The sequence below is a fragment of the Ochotona princeps genome, chromosome 5 (assembly GCF_030435755.1).
Source record: "Ochotona princeps isolate mOchPri1 chromosome 5, mOchPri1.hap1, whole genome shotgun sequence".
Taxonomy (NCBI): Eukaryota; Metazoa; Chordata; class Mammalia; order Lagomorpha; family Ochotonidae; genus Ochotona; species Ochotona princeps.
In genome coordinates, this window is record NC_080836.1 from 67,886,824 (window position 1) to 67,907,174 (window position 20,351).

The following is a 20,351-nucleotide window of genomic DNA, read 5'->3' on the forward strand; positions in this document are numbered from 1 at the left end:
TGTGCTTCAGCACAGGAGTTATCGGTGACTGGTATAAACATTTCCACAATTGTCCAAAGCAGCCAGGAGTACCACACTGTAATTAAATTTGACAAACCTACATTAAAGTGCTTCATGACTAATGTCACCTTGGTAGATGCCATTTTTTAAAATCAACTTTTTTGCAACAGAGGAAATCTCTGGGCATTAAGATTCATCTCTGTAATCTTAGTTCCAACTCAATCAACAAACACATCTTTAAAACCACGTATCTTTGACACATAAAATCACACATATTTGTCTCTATGGGGTGCCGAGTGGTATTTCAGTACGTGTTTTCATTGCAAAATGCTCACCATTAGGGTAAGCATATCCATGTTCTCACGCATTTATCGCCATTGTGGTCAAACATTTCAAACCCTTTTTTTCAGGATGTTATTTTTTTTTTAACAACTGATAACACCTTATTATCTACTGTTACTCTACTTTGTAGTGGAACACCACAATTTATCCCTCTCATCTAATTATATGATATATGTTGGCCGATCTCTGGGAACCACTATCATATTCTAAACTTCTAGGTCATCAACTTTTTTAGGTTATACGAGAGCGAAATGATGGTATTAGTCTGCCTCTGCTGGATTCTTTCACCTAGCGTAACGGTCCTCTGGTTCCATCCATGTTGTCACAAATCACAGAGTCCTTCCTTTATTACAACTGAATAATATTCCACTGTCTCTATTCCCATCTCCTTTACCCAGTCATCTGAAAGACACCTCTATTGTTCCTCATTATTGTCAGTTGCACTGCAAGAAACTTGGAGCACAAATATCTCTTCAAATATTTCCCTTGAATATATACCCAGAAGTAGACTACAGTCCCGTTTTTAATTTTTGCGGAATCTCCACACTGTTTTCCACAAATGCTATGCTAACTTGCATTCCCGCCGAGGGTGCAAACGCTCCCTTTCCCCACATTCTCATCAGCATTTCTTCTCTTCCACCTTTCTCATCACAGTTACTCTAGCTGGAGGGGAAATTTGATTGTGGTTTTGATTTGCACTTCCCTAACGACCGAGAATGTCTTGCACCAACGTTCTTGAAGTACAGATTAACTTCTTCCCCGTCAAATAGGTTCTCCTTACCAGTCCTGATTTTCTAGCCACTGTGCCAAGTACTGTCGAATTTCCATGGGAAAACTGTCATCGTAAAGCTGGTGAACCTGCTCCAGGAACTTGGAGTCCAGTTGCTGAAGGTCATACCACTGAGACATCCTACAGGAAGACAGCAATGGATCACAGCTGGAGATGGCAATGCGAAAGGAAGCCTTCCTTACATCTATGCTTCTCACAAATGTTTTGCTCACTCAAAAACACAATTTGTCTCTGAAATATATTACTTAGATGCCTATATTCTAAAGTATGGGTGTGTTAAATGCAGTTCTTTGTGGCCAAATGGGCCCAAATGGAAACCATAATGTTAAGGGAAATGAGCCAATCCCAAAAGGTTAGATACCACATGTTTGCCTTAATTTAAGATGAAATGATGTCAATATGAAAAATAGTACCTGTAAAATGTAATATTATCTCAACCTCAAACAACCTATCTCACATGCAATAAGATATTGTGAAGTAACCAATGAACCAACAATCAATGTGAGTCAGACTGCTTATGATCTACATCTAAGAACTGTAAAACCTAATATACTTTTAATACCCTATGTTATTCCGTAATGGAGCGGGAGAGCAGAGAAATCTTCCATCTCCCTAGAATGTGTGAGGCAGATGTGAAATACAACCTACCAGGATCATAACTGGTAACTCATAGACAACAGACTTGAATCAGCATTAGACAATAGTTAAACTACAAAGACATACAGGGGGAATCAAGAGCGATCCCGATAACCTCTTAACAGGAGGTCATGTGCACAGAGCAGGGGGACAGGAGGAGGCTTGTATCTCAACCCTGAAGAATCCGGATCCTCACCAAGGACTATCAGTACGAACACCAAGGACTACATCCCAACTGCCAAGGAGACCACAGGGAACTGGAGTGCCTTCCAAGGCCGAGAACTCTGAGGTCACCCACCATCATTTGGATCTACCACATGGGATGGAAGAAGTCCAAATCCTTCCTCGCAGGATCCAAGGGCATCAGAACAACAGCCAGGAGCCCTGAGCAGTCCACAGAAACAGAAGAACAGTAAACTTCCTTCGGGACTAGGGAGAGGAGCTTTCTCTGGTCCTTGCTTGGTTCCAACTTTGGGTCCACACCCTCTCTGGCAATGACCATCAGGATCGCTCCAGAAACCCCTCAAAACAAACAGATAACCAAACAAACAAACAAACAACTAACAAACAAAAAATCTAGAATAGACAGAGAACAAAGAAAGCTTAGAATCAGACAGGAAACGGTCAGCATCGATTCACTTATACCGTACTAGGTGGGACACAAAGATTAGTTACTCCTCACTAGGGTATTGTAGATTTCTCTGCACACCCCTTGTAAAACTGTTTTGCACCTAAATTGTTGACATATGTCTTGTTAGAGTTATAAGCCAGTCTAGACTACCCGAAAAACAGCCAGGTTCAGCAAAATGATGCTTCAATGCTATAAAATGCTAAATACTATAATGAAAATAGACGTGAGACAGCTGAATAGTAATCCATAGCCATTTTAAGGTGTATAGAACCCGGTTGTATATAAACTAAAATTGAAATGTCAATGAAGTAGTCACAGGATGTGGTTAAGAACTTGCATTTTTTTTTAACATACTGGTTACTCAATACTATGTCAATTAATTCCATAACATTATAAATTGTTGCTGATGTTATGCAGGGGCTTTTAATTGATCGGGATGATACTCTGCCAGCTCTACCTTCAGACCAGAGATGGTCTCCCCAAGGAGTCGTTGAACTTATCTGGACAATAAGATGCTGGGCTTTATGCTTGATAAATGCTTGCAATGAAACAATCTCAACTGAATTTGAACTGTGCTAATGCAACAAGGTGGAGGAATCCACCATGGGGGGAGGATTTGGGGGGGGGTTGAGGGGAATCCCAGTGCCTATAAAACTGTGTCACATAATGCAATGTAATTAATTAAAAAAAATTTTTTTTAAATCTGTATCTGGCTTCTAAAGAAATATTTTTGCTGTGCCAAGCTGCCTAATATTTGCATGCTGTGTAACTATTGTTTAACACTTGCATTTAATTAAAATTAAAAGGATACAGAGTTTGAATTAAAAAAAAAAAGTATGGGTGTGTTTTCATTTTTGTTCTTTTATAGTAGAGGAGCAGCATTTCCTTCTTCCTGGGAAAGGCATCTCCAAACCTCTGCTCCAATGCCTATAGCACGGAGCAGCTTTCTCTCACATTTCAACTGCAGCCGCCTCCTGCCTAGGAGACAGGCAGCACCATCTCACCACTGTTACTTGATTTGGGGAACATTCTGTCCCCTGCTGTATGCCCACAATATACATACTAGGTGCTCAAGCAATAGGCCTTGCAAGTTGGCCTGGGGTGGGGGTTTGGTACAGGAGTGAAGACACCTGCCTGGATTCCCGCCTTCCACACGGGAGTGTCTGAGTGTCACTGCAGCTCCGTTCCAAGCATGCCGAGCCTGGAAGGCAGCAGATGCCGACCGAGGGCTCAGGTCCCGTCGTTCACGTGGGAGAACTGAACCGAGTTCCAGGCTCCTGGTTTCACTTAGGTTCAGCACTGACTGCTGTAGGCCTCGGAGGAGTGAATCAGTGGATGGAAGATCTTTATGTCTGCGACTGACTTTCAAGTAACTAAATTTTTGAAAATTAAAAAATAAATGGACCCAGCACAATAGCCTAGTGGCTAAAGTCCTCGCCTTGCCCACCCCGGGATCCCATATGGGTGCCGGTTCCAATCCCAACAGCCCTGCTTTACTTCCCATCCAGCTCCCTGCTTGTGGCCCGGGGAAGCAGTCGAGGACGGCCCTAAGCCTTGGGACCTTGCACCCGCGTGGGACACCCGGAAGAGGCTCTGGGCCACTGGCTTCGGCTTGGCTCAGCTCCGGCCGTTGCAGCCGCTTGGGGAGTGAATCAATGCATGGAAGATCTTCCTCTCTGCCTTTCCTCTCTGTATATTTGCCTTCAATAAAAATAAATCTTTAAAAAAACTAATGACTAAACATTGATTGTAAGATTTTAGATGAATCTGCCTTTTTTATCAAAAACACAACACACTAATCACTCTTGGTTTATGAAGATTGCAAAAGCTCTCCAAATTATACTGCATGTGAAATTTACTCCAAGAATTTCAAGCGCTCATTTTATACTTTATGATTTACACAGTACTGTTACTGGGACATGGTTGAGCACGGCCCCTAGGGTTTCCCAGGTTAAAAGTTTACTCCCCAGGGCCCAGTGTGATGGCCTAATGGCTAGAGTCCTCGCCTTGCACATGCCTGGATCCCATGTGGGCGCCGGTTCTAATCCCAGCAGCTCCACTTCCCATCCAGCTCCCTGCTTGTGGCCTGGGAAAGCAGTCGAGGAGGGCCCAGAGCCTTGGGACCCTGCACCCACATGGGAGACCTGGAAGAGGCTCCTGGCTCCTGGCTTTGGATTGGCGCAGCTCCAGCAATTGTGACTGCTTGGGGAGTGAATCATTGGACGGAAGATCTTCCTCTCTCTTTCCCTCTATAAATCTGACTTCCCAACAAAAATAAAACAAATCTCTCTCTAAAAAAAAAAAGACTAAGTGTAAATGTATCCCTCTGGATAACTGTTAAGTCCATCTTATCCTGCAGACCTGAAGGGGAATCGTTACAAGGAAAGCCTGAAGAAGGCAATGCCAGCACTCAACATGAAGAGCCTCCCTCCACCAAGACAGGATTCGGGATTCATTCCAGCCTTGGGCTAGCAACATGGAGTGGAGCCTCATCTCACCCAGCTGGTCTGGGAGGAAAGCATTCCTGCAGGGCAAGCATTCCTGCAGGGCAGGGAGTAGCAAGAATGCAAGCCTGGCACGCATGCACGTGTGCTGGCTTCAGGATGTGCCTACCCCACAAGGGGACGACAGAGCCCCTCCCCGCGACAGAAGGCGGCCAAGCCCCACTGAGCACACCTGCTGAAGAATGTGGCTTTCTGCTGCAGACACAGGCTCCCTGAGCACAAACCTCCAAACCCCAGGCTCTCCCTTGGTCTGCTAGTTATCTTGCCAGAATGTCCCTTACTAGCTGAGTGAGCTCAGCTAGCTTATTCTTTTATCAACACTCTGCACGTCCAAGCTGGATGAGCTCGTACATCCACAGCTGGCCCAGGGCAGGAGCATCAGTTCAGTTCACATCAGCAGACCCAGGCCCAATTTCATCTTCCTAAAACAAGTGTTCCCGAAACAGAATGATCTCCCCATCTCCTGTCACCTGGCCTAATCCTGAACTTCAGGTTACGACCTTCCTCTCCAGTCCCAAGACCAGCCACCTCCAACACTATCTTCCCAATCCTGTCTGCCTTGCACACCGATTTAGACCACATCTGTCTCCTGTGCAAAAACATTTAGGGCTGGAATTGCGTTGTAGCAAGTTGGGCTGCCACATGCAAAGCTGGCACCCCAAATGGAGACTGTCTGAGCCCTTGCTGCTCTACTTTCCATCCAGCTCCCTGCTAATGCACCTGGGAAAGCAGCTGAAGATGGCCCCAGGTGTTTGGGTTCTCTCCTGCCACCCACAGGAGAGATCCAATACAGGTCCAGGAGCGAACCAGCAACGTGAGATCTCGCGTCTGTCCCACTCTCTGCTTTTAACACTTCCTCTCTCATCTTTACAGACATGCTCAACCAAGCAGCCAGAGTAAACTCCTGCAGTCCTCAACACAGATACGATCATGTACTCAATATTCATGCCGGTGAGCATTAACCAACCTGCCGCTCTGTGCTCCGGAGAGGGAGCAAATTCTTCTGCCCAAGCCGCAGCTGCGCACGCCAAGACGGTGAGGGATGCGTGCACGCGGCGGGGAGCGTCACAGCCGCCGGCTGGCTCTCGAGGGTGACTTTTCACCAGACTTCCTACAAAAAGACAACGATGGGGAACGCTTGGAAAGGGGATAGAAGAGGAGGGAAAAGGGTGACTGGGAAGGGACTGCGTCTACCGCAAAAAGCACCTGCACTGCCCCTAAGCAACTCCTGGTAGGCGAACCAGACCGGGCAGCATCAGTGCCAACAGCAGGTGGCCCGGCTCGCCCAGGGGACCGTGCAGGCTCGCCCTTCGCACCCGACAGCCCGCCCACACCCCGCATCCTGTTGCACTTCCCCCCGAGGACCCTGTCCCTGCGTGTCCCTTCCCCGGCACCCGGGACCTCACGGGCACTCACTCACTCGGCCCCCCGAGAGCGGCCGGGAGAGTAGGCGGGGGCGCGCTGATCCGCCTCAGCTCCGAGAGGGGTGTGCCGAGTGCGCTTCCGCCTGTGGCCGGACACCTCCTCGGGGAAAGCGAAAGCTTCCAGCGCGAGAAAAGGCCGCGCCGGACGCCGGCCTCCTGCCGCCCGCGCCAATCAGCGCGCAGCTGCGGCGCTCCCCCAATGGGACGCGGCTGTTCCGCACGCGAGCCGCCTCCCGCCGCAGGCCCCGCCCGGAGGGCGCAGGATGCGCGCGCGGCGTCCGGACGTCCCTGGGCTCAGCTTCTGTTTACAAACTTCAGAGCTAGCGGAAAAGGAAGTGTATTGACGCAGAGGCCCGACCTTGGAGAGCTCAGACTTTGCCCTAGCGCTGAGAACGCTCGCCAGCAGCTGGGACGCGCGCGGGCGCTGTCCTCCGCGTTGCCACATTCCTGGGGCCACTTTGCTGCCTTCACTTTACCTAACCGTTCAGGCATGTTGGGCACGAGGGACGCTGGATGCGCCTCGCCGCTTCGTGCCACGCTAGCATCCTGCCTCTGCCACCTCCACCATCACTCCCAGGCGCCCTGGCTGGGTCAGAGCCCAGAGCTCAGTGCGTGCCGTCGTCCACCCTTACCTGCCGCACGGATTCAGCTGCACCCACGGAGGCCTTTGTCTCCGCCTCTCTCCTCCCAGCTCCACTTCACCTGCGTCTTGTCGACGTCCAATTGCCTCTTCGCTGCCGAGCTCTGCCAACGGTGCAAGCCTCCTTTTCCAGAAATGGTTCGCTTGAACAAGGGCTTCCTCCCTCACGCCCACACTTGGTCCTCAGGCCTGGTTGATTCTTCCTCCTGAATGTTCCCCAAGTCTCACTTCAGTCTGGTGCGCTTCTGCATGCACCCTCTGAACCTTTGCAATGGATTTCCAAATCGCTGCCTTGATTTTTAATGGTGAAGTAGGCGGTATCGTTTGCCAAACTGAAAATCTTGCAGTGGCCTTTCCTCCGGCTTGCAAAACTCACATTTTTCAAAGCAGCTGGTCATGTCTTCCTTCCTCTCTCACTTTCTCTAACCTCAACTTGTGCTGCTCTTTCCTTTGCTTAGTTCATCAGTTTTGTTCTTAAAATTGTCAAACTTTCCCCCAAACTCCAGGTTGCCTCATCAACAGTTGTGTCTTTGGAAAGCCCCTAGAACCAATATGTCCCTTCCTTCCCCCTCTTCTTTGCAGGCACCCTCATCTTCAATGTCTCTGCGTTAGACTGCAGTTTAAATGTCACTTCCCGAGGCTGGGGCAGTGGTGTAGCGGGCTAATCCCATCTAGCTTTTCCCTCTCTTTCCACACCTTCTTCACACTAAAAGCCTTAACACACCACACTATTGTAGCCATTCCCTGCTAAGCCACCTTAGGAAAGCTCACGGTTTTAACGCTAAGCACATTGGTGTGGTCTGCTAGTTTGGAGCGTCCACAAAATGCCCTGCCCTTGCCAGGCTTGTCTCCCATCATCCCATTACTCAAAGAAGCTCACCTTTGGCTCTGTTAACATTTTTACTTACAGATTTTGACAGACACTGAGAGCGCGAGAGCTTCCATCTGCTGGTCTGGTGCCCAAATGACTGGGACTGAGCCAAACTGGAATCAGAAGCCAGGGCAGGGACCAGCTACTTGGACCATCATCTGCCTCCCGGGGTCTGCCTTAGCAGAAAGCTGGGATCAGGAGTGGACGGGATCTGGAACCCAGATACTGCATGACACAGCCTAGATGACACTTTAACTTCTATGGCAAATGCTAGCCGCACTAACACTTCAAAAATTTCCAATTTCTGACCCTTTATAATTTTATTTTCTTCCCCCTGCTGTCCTCACTTGACTAAGTTTTACCCAACTTATAAAACACAGCCCAAATCCCATATTTTCCTTCTAAGATCCTCACAACCTTTACCCATCAATGTGTTCTGAAACAATATGATACACAAAATTTCTACAAATTGGTTTTGCAATAACCACCCATGTTCGAATGATGGATTAGTCAAGCCTCATTCCTCCTAGCTTCCAAGTTCCTGGAAGGCAAACTATGAATATTATAGAGGTGTGACTGTGCAGTATATTGGCTGCTTTTAAAAGTTACCAACTCCAAAGCAAAATAAAAATCTATAGATCCAAAAAGTGCTTAGGATAACTTTTTTCAGTAGTCAGTCTTGGAAACTGTATCTCTAAAATAGCAAGGTCCTAATTCACCAACAGCATTCTCTGACTCTGGTCTTGGCAGTGTCATTTGCTCAGGCTAAAGAAAGGGCTATTCCTGCCTTTCGAATAGAAATGCTGCATGTTCTTTGTGATGGACTTGTGCCACCAGGTGACATATCCCTAGACTGAACCCTGAAGAAGGGTGTGAAGTTCCCTGCTCCTGCCTCCTGCAGCAGAATCACTCACCCCCAACCCACACACCCTCACGTAGGAAAGGCATGTTTGGCTGCATGTCACTGAAATCTCCCACCTCCACAGAAATAGCTAATTCACACAAAGCAGAATCGCAGTTCTAAATTATCTCAAGAGGGTGCTCAGCTGGGTAATGTTGCTCAGCTGAGACCAATGAGGTGAAACTTAATAAATGCCAAGACTTCAACAAAATTAAAGCAGCAACCAATATAGTGGTTCTCTTGGTTGCTAGCCATCATTGAAAGAAAGCCAAAACAAAACAAAAAACCCTGGAGCTGGGGTCTAGTCCAAGGAGAGTCAAGTGCAACGTTGTCACCGCATCATGTGATGTGATGAGTCATTGAAGGCGCTGCGGTCCCTCACAACTAGACATAACATGCCAGTGGAAAGAATCTCAGAGACTGTTACAGACCTCCCATGTGGAGGAAAATTACTTCTTGGAGTAAAGAAGACAGTGTCATTCCTATTCCTTATTTGCTCCGTCCATTCCCTGATTCCACCTCTCCACCCTGCCCCACTATGTTTGTTAGTTATACCTGCCTCTTTGTGCAGTGTTAGAGCAGTTTATAAAATAAACGCTTCTCATCACTGGACATACGAGAAGGCTTTGAAAATTCATGGAAAATGACCTTTTGGATGCCCTGCCCCTGTATTTTTGAAGATTTATTTTATTTTTATTGGAAAGTCAGATATACAGAGAGGAAAAGAAACAGAGAGGAAGATCTTCCATTCACTGATTCACTCCCCAAAGTAGGCACAATGGCCAGCACTGTGCTGATCCAAAGCCTATGCAGGTGCACGGTCTCAAGTCTTTGGGCTGTCCTTGGCTACTTTCCCAGGCCACAAGCAGGGAGCTGGATGGGAAGTGGGGCCGCTGGGATTAGAACCGGCGCCCATATGGGATCCCAATGTGTTTAAGTCAAGGACTTTAGTTGCTAGACTATGGCGTCAGGCCCTTGGATGCTGCCCTTGGTGCAAAGAATCCACTGGGTCCGACATCCTTCTATGAAATTAGGAAACATCTCCTGGCAGACTGCTTTCAATAATGGTAACATTACTCCCTTCTTCATTATCTACACCCCTTTGCAATGTGATGCTAGTTTCTTCCAGCCAGAAGTGGAATTATTTCCTCAGGCCTTGCTTCACGGGCCAAGTGTTACTGCATAGCACTTTAAGCCACCCATTGTTGATGCCAGCAGCCCATATGAGTACAAGTTCAAGTTCTAGTTGCTCCGCTTCCATTCCCAGGTCCCTGCTAATGCACATGAGAAAGCAGCAGGAAATAAGTCATGTAATAGGACACCTGGGTTCAGTCTAGCCCAGCTCTGGACATTGGGGCCATTTGTGGAGTGCTCTAGCACATGGAAAATATTATCTTTCGCTTTTCTCGTGTGTGTGTGTGTGTGTGTGCTTCTGTAAATCTGCATTTCAGATAAATAAGTCTTTAAATCTAGATTGGTCTGTGAGCTGTTTGACCAGTACCATGTAGCAGATGAAATGTTGTGTCCTTGGAAGCTGAAGCCTCTAGAAGGCTTCTCATTCTGCTCTGAGAGCGCCCAGGCTTGATGACAAGTCAGGTCAGCCTGTGCATGTTGAGAGACCACAAAGGCCACAGCTGGACCCGTGCACTTGGCCCAACTTAAACGAGATCGGATGGCTGAGGCAGTAGGCAAAAGGAGCTGGGCCTTCTCTGCCTACCCTAGATGCCGAAGCAATGATGAATGGTAGCAGTGCTGGCCCACAGAGCTTCAGCAGCAGTTTGCTTTGCCATGTAGCAAAGGATGCCTGGTAGACCTGGACTTGGGGGAAGCAAAATGCTCTATAAGGAATTTCTCAAGTGGAGCAGGCCCATTGCCCTCCCTTTACCATACATTTCCCCTTTGGTCCCAGGCTCAAGGCATAGTATGTCCTGTGGGTCCTCCCAATTCCCCACAACAAAAAAAAGGTTTGATTTTTTTTTTCTCTGCCATCTTCGTCTATTTGCAAATGGAGGCTACAAAGCTGATGAACAAATCTAAGATAATAAGAGACTCCCCCTCTCTTCCCAGCATTATATTACATTTTAGCCATGCTTTATTAGTGATGAAACATTGTAACCAAATTACCTAATAGCAGAAATTTCTAGAAGTTCCGGGCAATTTCTCCTTACCCCTTCTCCTTACCAGCTGCAACCCTTGGTACCATGCAACCCTGAGGATGTTATCTAAACAGCACCAGCCACGTTGGTCATGTTTAAGATAACAGAATTGAAATACAGGGGTTTTCCAACTCCTTGTATTTCTCCAGATAAATACTGTGTACAGTCACTTCCGTGGCTCAACATGTGTGTTCTTTCCAATTAATAAATAAGGAATCCACACCTATCAGTTGGTTGAAATACAAAGGAACATTGTTTTAGGGTTTTATTGTTTGAAAAAACAAAGGAGGCAGCCAATCAGAGTAGAAAAGACTTACTGAAGACAGGACAGCATGGTAGGGGGCAAGTAAGCTTCCAACCCACATGGACCGCAGACAGTGGGTGGGGGTGGAGGGCAGAGGGGATTCTGAAGAGACAGAGCTCACCAGGCTGTGGGCAGCACCCGTTTATGCTATGTGTTGGGAGGGACCTGTGCAGACACGCAAAGACCGCATCCACTGAGATAAGGTGGGTTTGAATGGTCAGATGTCTCCCTAATTAACAACTGTCCGTCATCTACAGTGGACACTCAGGTCCATTTGGAGTGTCACAGGCAAGCCAGCAGTAAGAGCCAGAGCCCACAGAATCTTAGCCCATCACATCCTCAGATTGGCAGTTTTTGTTTAACGATTTATTTATTCTTATTGGAAAGTCAGATTTACAGGGAGGAGAGACAGATCTTTCATCTGCTGGTTCACTCCTTAAGTATCCACAACAGCTGGAGCTGTGCCGATCCGAAGCCAGGAGCCTCTTCCAGGTCTCCCATGTGGGTGCAGGGTCCCAAGACTTTGGGCCATCCTCAACTGCTTTCCCAGGCCACAAGCAGGGAGCTGGAAGGAAGTGGAGTAGCTGGGATATGAACCAGTGCCCCTATGGGATCCCTGGGGCAGGCAAGGCAAGGACTTTAGCTACTAGGCTACTGCGCTGGGCTCCAGGTTGACCTTTTTTTTTCCTTTTTTCCAGGTTGTTTTAATGGTCTCAGTTTGGGGGTGTCCCAACCGCCTCCCAAGTTGTAACATATATATTAGCAGCTTCAGGAAAATGCCATCCATCCAGGGCATGCTCAATCCTAAGGTGGAGAAAAGGTAGGAGTTACTCTAGACGCAAGTAAGCTCTGTTAGGTCTTTAACTGGAACCTCCTTCAGAATCCTAATGAAGAGGATACGGGACTATTGACTAATCCAGACTCACGAGCTGTGGGGGTTGAAGGAGTCTAGGAAATCACAATTCAGGCCACGCAGGTGCAGAATCGGCGTTCTGGGGCAGGCTGGGGAAGCAAGGGCTCCTGTGTTGGGAGAATGGATTCCCCCACATGCTCCCCACAGGCCTCTGGACATTGTGTTACTGTCTAGTGGGCATCTGGTGGTTCGCATTCCTAGGAGCAGCTGGAGGGGAACTTGAGTCCTGACCCCATCCCCAATTCCACGTGGAGCGGGGATGTGGTTGTAATTTGCCTCTTCCTTTCATAGTAGAGGGAGCGCTCATTTTTAGTAGTTTTTGCAGTATGGTTGGACTCACGGTGGGAGCTTAAACAGATGGGAACACAGATGCAACGAGGAAGGGAGGCTAAATATTCCGACGTGTTAACGTTGCAGGGTGATGGGTGACTTTCGCAGAGTGGTGTTTTTTAAGTAACAAGCTGCATCCCAGTCCGCAGTCCCGCCCCCCAGACGCTCTGGGAGGTTTTCCGGCGGGCGGCCCGCTGCTGCTCGGAACAGCCGACCCACGTGCTTTCGGGGAAACAGGCCGGGAGCGAGAAGGAGCAGGACTGAGAGGAAACCGAAAAGCGAAAGTCGGGTCGGGGGAGCAGTGCGCAGGCGCGGGCCCGGGGCTTTCCCGCTGGGCTGGGCTGGCGTCCTTCCCAGCCAGGGTGACCGATGGACAGGACTCCGCGTGGTCCTGGCGCTGCGGGGCTGGGGGCCGCCCGCGCGGGAGGAGCATGGCCGGGTCCTGGGGAAGCGCTGCGAGTTCTGCTTTCCTTTCTCCCAGGTCGCAGCGCTGACTATGCAAGCTGCACCCCTGGGGACCCTCGGCCAGCCTGGGGAGGTGGGGGAGGACTCGCTGCTTCTCCTGGCGAGCTGGGTGATGGAGACGTATGGCTGAGTCACTGGACGGCGCTTTCGCAAATTTGGCTGTTGCGTGCCGACCGCTGTCTGTATGTCAGTGACTCCAGCAGGCGCGGTGGCTGGGCTTGGAAGGACCTCAAGCCTCTGTAGGTGCCAGCCCAGCGCCTGCGATGGCCAAGACCTCTCCGCTTCTAGTGAACTTGGGACCAGCCCCGAAGGCTGCACACCAGCACGCCTAGGAAGCAGGGTTTGAATAAACAATCTGCAGGGCCCAGTGCGAAATGAAAATGTAGAATCTGTTACTTAAAACCTATCCGTTTCAAAGAGGGTTGCAGTAGAGCCTTTAACCAAGCATCCAAGCAGTAGAAACCATGATTTTTGTGTTAATACGCAAAACGTTGTTTTCTGAACTTTGATAGTCTCCACAATTAAAATAATAAAACTGTCTTAAGATTTCTATAGTTAACACAACTTTGGCAAATTACACTTTTGTAAGTACAAGTATTTATCCTTTTCCAGCTACTTCCTCCAAAAAACCGAAATTTTCCATTTAGTGATTTTAAAAAGCCTTTTTCCCCCTTAGAGCATCACTCTCCATGTGTCACCATAGGTAGGGTTGGCTGGAGCTAAAGCCAGGTGCTGGGAACTTATCAGCCTCTTGCCTGAAGCACTCCAGTACTTAATGGAATCATCACCTGGAGCCTGCATGAGCAGGAAGCTGGGGCTGTGAGCCCCAGCCAGGTACTGCATCTCCGAGCTGATTTCATAGCACTTCGGCCTTGTGGAAGGCTCTGCCAGCTGCCAGCAGCCCTTGGTGGTCCTTCCCCTGCTGGGCGCTGTATCACCCCTTCCCCTGCTGGGCGCTGTATCACCTGGCTGCCCTACCTCGCTTGCTCAGCTTTTCCTTCTGCTCTTCCATTCCCCTGACGTGTCTCTGCTCTTAACAGCCTACAGCCATCACATCCCTGGGTCCCTGGCAGACATGCAGTATTTTTGGGGGATGCTGTTTTCTTGGTTGTGTTCATGAGTTGCTTCCTTCTTATTTTTAAAAAAAGATTTGTTCTTATTTGAAAGGCAAATTCAGAAAGATAAGGAGAGACAGATCTTCTACCTCTGCTTCACTCCCCAAATGGCTACAACGGTTAGAGTTGAGCCAATCTGAAGCAAAGAACCAGCAGCCTTCTGCAGGTCTCCCATGTGGGTGCAGGGGCCCACGGGCATGGGCCATCTTCTGCTGCTTTCCCAGCCATAGCGGGGAGCTGAATCTGAAATGGAGCAGCTGAGACATGAACCGGTGCCCAAATGGGATGCAAAAGCTTGCAGGTAGAGGATTAACCAGTTAAGCCACCACACTGGTGCCACACTTTCCATTCTTCAGGTCTCGGCTCTGCCATCATTTCCTTGTTAAGATTTTTCCTGAGGGCTGCTTCCAGAAGCTCTGCATTGCATCTGCCCCCTCGTGGCACTTGAGGAACCTGACAGGAAGGACTCTGCATTATGTTATGAACTTTTCTTATCCCAAGAAGGAATCAGGCCTAATGCTCTGAAACCTTTGTGTTGGAGCCCTGGCTAAGGGAAGTCTGGGAAATCCATGGAGAAGACATGGGGAAGGCCACACATGACTTGCCTTGTAATGGGAACTCTTATGCGTGGTTTCTCCAGACCACAACGGATGCCTGGATGGCACAAGAACAACTCGTGGCACAAGGGCAGCTGGTCACTTTCACAAGAGTGCCTGGCATGCTGTCTCACAAGGTCAGCGCCACAAAGCAGCCTACTGAAACTGGAAGCAGAGAAGAAACTGCACACCATTCTCTCACTGGAACCTGTTGTCTCCCAGACAGCCAGCTGCAGGGCAGAGTCTTTCAGCTCAGTTCACGGAACTTCTTTCTTGCACGACAAAACCTCAACTTTCCCTTTATTCTTTGCATTGGCAGAGGCCATTCTGACCTGTGTATGTGCTCTGGATCTTTTTTTTTTTTTTGAAAAAAGAAACCACAGATCACTTCAACATTTTGTTATTGTTATTTTACAAGCTCTATTTATTTGAAAGCATTACAAAGATGCAGAGAGAAGAGAACAGTAGAGCCAGTGAGCTTCCAGCTGGTGCTTCATTCTTCAAATGGCCACCAGAGCAAGGGCTGAGCCAGGCTCAAACCTGGAGCTTCATCTGAGTCTCCCACTGGATATGGGACCCAAGCACTTGAGTTATTCTCCACTGCCTTTTCAGGTATATTAGCAGGGAGCTGGATTGGAAGTGGAGCAGTTGGCATATGAATCCTCACTTTAAAGGGTGCTGGCACTATGGGCCCACCATGCCACAGTGCTGGTCCCTTTATTTCTTCTTTCAGTCAGAAATGTAATAAGTGCTAAGAATGTGTCCCTCTGAGCTTCAGACACTGAAAACCTATACTCTGAGGGAGGGAAGGTGAGGGGATCAGACCAAAGATAAGAATTCCTTCCAGGGGCTCCACGTGGTGGCCTAGAGGCTAAAGCCTTCACCCTGAAGTGCCGGGATCCCATATGGGCATTGTTTCTAACCCCGGAAGCTCTGCTTCACATCCACTTCCCTGCTTGTGGCCTGGGAAAGCAATCAAGCATGGCCTTGGGACCCTGCTGGAGGAAGTTCCTGGCTCGTGGCTTCGGATGGGCACAGCACTGGCTGTTGCAGTAACTCGGGGAGTGAATCAACAGACGAAAGATCTTCCTGTCTCTCCTCCTCTATATATATCTGACTTTGCAATACAAATAAATAAATCTTAAAAGAAAAAAGAATTCCTTCCACTCACTAAGGAATAGCAAAGTGCTCAATGTGGTACAGCTCTAGAATATGATGATGTTGTGCAGAACCAGCCCCCATCACTCCTTAACCTGACCAGATCCTCCCCATCCAAGGCCCCAGCCCTCAGAGTCTCCTCTTCAATGGAGAAGAAACACATGAAGTTCTGTGGCCAGGAACATGGTGCATTGTGCATGTAGTAGTAGGCAGCCAGCTGAACAAGGAAGTTAGGGCGTGTCCCGCCTTTCTCATCACTGCTTTTTGGTGAACAAGATGGGGACATGGTCACTGTCCCCCTCTTCATTCTCCTCTTCCTCAGAGCCACTGTTGCTCAGGGATGCACACAGGGCCCAAGCCTGACTTGCAGCAGAAAGTTGCAGCTGGTTGGGACCGGCAGTCAGCCAAGCTGAGCATGGGTTGCCGGGATAATCTGAGACTGGCCACACGGATTTTGTCCCCCGGTGGCATGCTTCTGGGCCAGTTTCCACCAAGCTACGCTTGTCCTTGGCCCGCTTGGTGAAGCCAGGCATGGTCAAGACCAGCATGTGCTCTGGGGCATCTGCTTCCTCTGCCTTGTAGGCAAAGCAACAATGACCTGGGAGCTCACAGCCCAACCCGCAGACCCCCAATATCCCTGGCTCCCTACTTGGCTCTCCCAAGGGGGTGGTTGTGCCTGTGGTCAAGCTGCACAGGCACCATTCTACTTGTTATATGTTATTTCACAATAGACCCTTCTCTTGGTGAGTATTCTCCATATTTCTCTCTCATTTATTCTTCTTTATATTCATTTTATTTGAAAGGCAGAGTTAGCAAGCCCTTCCATCTACTGGTCTACTCCCTCCAAATGGCCACAACAGCTATATTTGGGCTGGTGGGAAGTCAGGAGCCAGGAGCTTCTTCTGTGTCTCCCATGTGGGTGCAAAGACCCAAAGACATGGGTCAGCCTCTGCTGCTTCCCCAGATGCATCAGCAGAGAGCTGGATTAGAAGTGGAGCAACCAGGACATGAATTGGCCAGGATAATGAATTGGTGCCCCATATGGGATACTGGTGAAACAGCAATAGTCCCTGTGTATTTATTAATACTGACAGCCACAAGGCATCTGTGTAATGAATTCCCTCCTATAATCCTATCTACCATCCTTGGGAAAACTGAGAAAACCAAGCACATCAATTTCTGTGCAATGTGCTTCGCATGGGAAACCCTGATGTGAAGGCAACAGCTGATCCAGAGCAGGCCTCAGCAGAGTTTTCTGAGTAAATGAGTCAATGAACATGGCCGACCAACACTGGGATCAGGACACACAGGTTGTCTCCGCCATTCAGATGTCAGTCTGGCTATAAGACCTACTGAGCGTAGCTGAAGCAGGAGGGGATAACGAGCATGTGTGCGCTGAGACACCTTCCCACGACACTCTAAGGAGCACACCTCTGCACTTCCCCACACCCTGGTCAGCTTCCCTACCTACACCCTGGCTGCAGGTCTCCTTCCCTCTGTGGGACATCTAACGGGAGGATGAGCTATAATATTGAGGACTGCTTCATGATTTTAGACTTGGGTGACACATTAAAGGGAATTCAATGCACAATGATTCTCTATCTGAGACTCCTTCACCCTAAGGGTACTGTTGGGAGCCTGAAAAGAAATATGGGAACCAGCCTTGGGGCATATAGTTAGCCACATAGAAACAAGGATCTAGTTGGGTGCATGCAAGTGGATGCAAAGGCTGGACTCTTCCCTAAGGGAAAAGGTGGGTTATAACAACAGACATGAGCTTCTGGCTGTTTGGTTTGTCTAAAGCACAGGACAAAGGTGGGAGGAATGAGAGGTTCTTCAGAGGGTATAATTCCCCTTGATTGTGTACCCACAGCTCCCACTGGCATCTAGCTTCTGGACTTTCTGGATTTGGTCTTGGCGGGTGCCTTGCTAACATGACTTCCTCCCTGGCTCAGCAGCGTCCGCAACAATCAAAACAGGCCTGCCAGTCACGTACCCCTTCTTACACTGCCACCTAGTCAGGCACTGTTCTTCTTCCTCACCAGAGCAAACTGTTTATCCTAGGGGTGGAATTTCTTAACCCCCTTCTGTAGTATCTACTATCCAGGTTGAATTTAAAAGATCAGAGACCATTTGCACTGGAAAAGATCACAGGGTCCACTGAGTCCTTACCTTTTCTAGAGGAAAATACCACAGGAAACCAGTATCTCAGGCTAGAACTGCTGTCCTCCTCCCAGACCTCATTTCCTGAGATTTAAACCTCTGTGCCTGCTTTCAGTGTCTGCATTTTCAGTGCACTTTACTGGATTATCACCTGGGATGACTCTGGATCCTTCCTCCTAATATGGGACAGGTTTCTGGTTGTGGCAGCAGAGCCACTGTTGGGGATGTTGTTGACATAATAATTCAGAGCATCCACCCAACTCACCCCTGCGAGTTCTGTGACCTGCTGCTGTTACTGTCTTACCATCCTTTCCACCTTGGTTCTGCGTGAGACTAGAACTCAGGATACTGACCTGCTGATTGGATTTTTCTCTCAGGCCAGTCTGCTGGCTTGAGTCATGCAGGTGTAAGTTTGTTATTCTTGACTTGCTCTGAAATGTTAACTTACACCTTCCATAGCCAAAATTGCAAGTAACACCTGAGAAACAAAATCAGAGATAAACACAGGCAAACAAGTTGTTCATTGACATTATATTGTTAATAACACTGGTTCCCTAAAGTTGTTTTGAAAATTTATCTTAAGTTTTGTTTTTTAACATTTCAGTCCACAATACTCCCCACCAAAGAGTGTCAAGCCAGTAAGAGGAGAGCTTGAGACTTCAACCGTTTCCCGGAAACCAGTGTTTAAGCTGAAGAAATACAATGTTTTTGTTGGCAAAGAACAGTCTTTAAACTTTTTCAGTTGCTTCTTCCTTTGAGGTGTCAGGGTTAATACCTTCATTCTGCAGAATATGGAGACTTCATCTAAAATAAAAAATGAAAATTATCTTTGAGGAAATTTCTGCTTTGCATATAAATCATTACTTGGGAGAGGGAGGACTAAACATTTTTTTGTCTGCCAAATAGTGCACATTCTTTCCAACAATTAACTACTAAGTATTTAAAACAGTAAATGGGATTCTCAGTCTAAAGTAAGAGGCTCCTCTCAAGTAGATGAAAACTGTTTCAACCCATTAGAAATATCAGAAGGAAATGGTTACAAAATACTCAAAAGTTTAGTGTGGCAAAAATATCTTCCTTTAAGGACAATTCACAGGGAGATAAAGTATTGAAGGGAAGTAGATTTCCTATCCCCAGAAACCTTCAAGAAGGTTTCTACACAGATACAAATTTCATGGGTTTAGGGTCCCAGTGTTTTGTTATTCTGAGGTATGCTCACTTTCATGCAAATTGGTGGATTTGAACGCCTGGCAGTAGTTGAGGATACGAACAAAAAGAATATATCCCAGGTTGCATTACTGCATTACAGGATACAACCTAGTTCTTCAGCAGCAGTATCTCATCACTGTGCAGCTAGTGGTTGTTATTCAGGTGCTACTTGGAACGGCTCCAGGGACTAGGAATTCAAATAACCACCAGAAAGAATTGGAATTTGTGGTGCCTAAGCAGTTAAGATAGGTAATACACGAGACTAATAAATAGTTACTGGTACATATTGTTTGGTCTAGGCAAATAGTGGGACTGATGGAACCAAGGATCACACAGCAGGGCCAGCATGCTAACATGGCATGCAGGAATATTTTGAGGGAAAGAACCTAAGGCAGTTCAAATTAGTCAAGGTGCTTGCTTCAATGCCTATAATGATAGCAACATGCAGGACCACATGGATACCTCGTGTGTTATGCTCACAAGTTTGCTCCAATGAACAGGTTCTCTCTCTGCCCAGGCACCACTTTAGTTGCTTGGATTCACACACTTTAACTTCATTGCAAACACAATTGACTAGCAATGGAAAAGAAAGGGAACATACTGCAGTTTCAATTGTTGTGGGACTCAAGTTTTCTCTCAGCACAGCATATACACTTGGAGACATGGGCAGCAGGTCCGATGGGGACTGTGGCTCAGCTGAATCACTTCGACTTAGAAGAGAGAACAAGATGAATATTGAAAAGGATTAGAAAGCAACAGCTCAAGGTCCCTGACTGCATCAGGAACTCATGTCTGCATCTATGGGTGACACTGAGCTGCCTAATTCATCATTTCATAGCAGAACATTCAACTTACGATGGGATGTATGACATCAAAATGTCAGCAGAAAAAGTGTGCCCTGAAGATTAGTCTTATGTATTGAAAGGGGATAGGCAGTGTTTTTTTTTGCACATAAGTAGGCTTTATTTTCAGTTACATGTTCTCTGCTTTACCCTTAAATCTCTCGGAGGAAACATTAAAAAAAAAACATACGTTCAATAGGCGCTGGTATTGTGGTATACCAGACAGATTAAGCCACTGACTATGACATAAGCATTCCATATGTGCAAGGGCTCATGTCTTGGCTGCTCTGCTTCTGAACCAGCTTTCTGCTATTGTACCTGGGAGAAGAGCAGAACATGGCCCAGCAGCATGGACGCCTGC

At 47.8% G+C, this 20,351-nt stretch overlaps 2 protein-coding genes across 6 annotated transcripts in view; both read right to left on the minus strand.

Annotated features, from left to right (window-relative positions):
• STAT1 (signal transducer and activator of transcription 1) overlaps positions 1-6,202 on the minus strand; it is a 47,897-nt gene extending 41,695 nt beyond the window's left edge. The window contains exons 1-3 of the mRNA XM_058664742.1: positions 6,110-6,202; positions 5,871-6,014; positions 1,124-1,252 (exon numbers count right to left, since the gene is read on the minus strand). Of these exons, the coding sequence (XP_058520725.1) occupies positions 1,124-1,251 (128 nt within the window). The 5' untranslated portion in view covers position 1,252; positions 5,871-6,014; positions 6,110-6,202. The remainder of the gene's footprint in view (positions 1-1,123; positions 1,253-5,870; positions 6,015-6,109) is intronic.
• Positions 6,203-18,455: 12,253 nt separating this feature from the next.
• Positions 18,456-20,351, minus strand: part of STAT4 (signal transducer and activator of transcription 4) — a 126,767-nt gene continuing 124,871 nt past the window's right edge. For all 5 annotated transcript variants that reach the window (XM_004576967.3, XM_058664740.1, XM_058664738.1 and 2 more), the window contains 2 exons: positions 19,750-19,858; positions 18,456-18,743 (listed from right to left, as the gene is read on the minus strand). In XM_004576967.3, the coding sequence (XP_004577024.1) occupies positions 18,717-18,743; positions 19,750-19,858 (136 nt within the window). In that variant the 3' untranslated portion in view covers positions 18,456-18,716. The remainder of the gene's footprint in view (positions 18,744-19,749; positions 19,859-20,351) is intronic.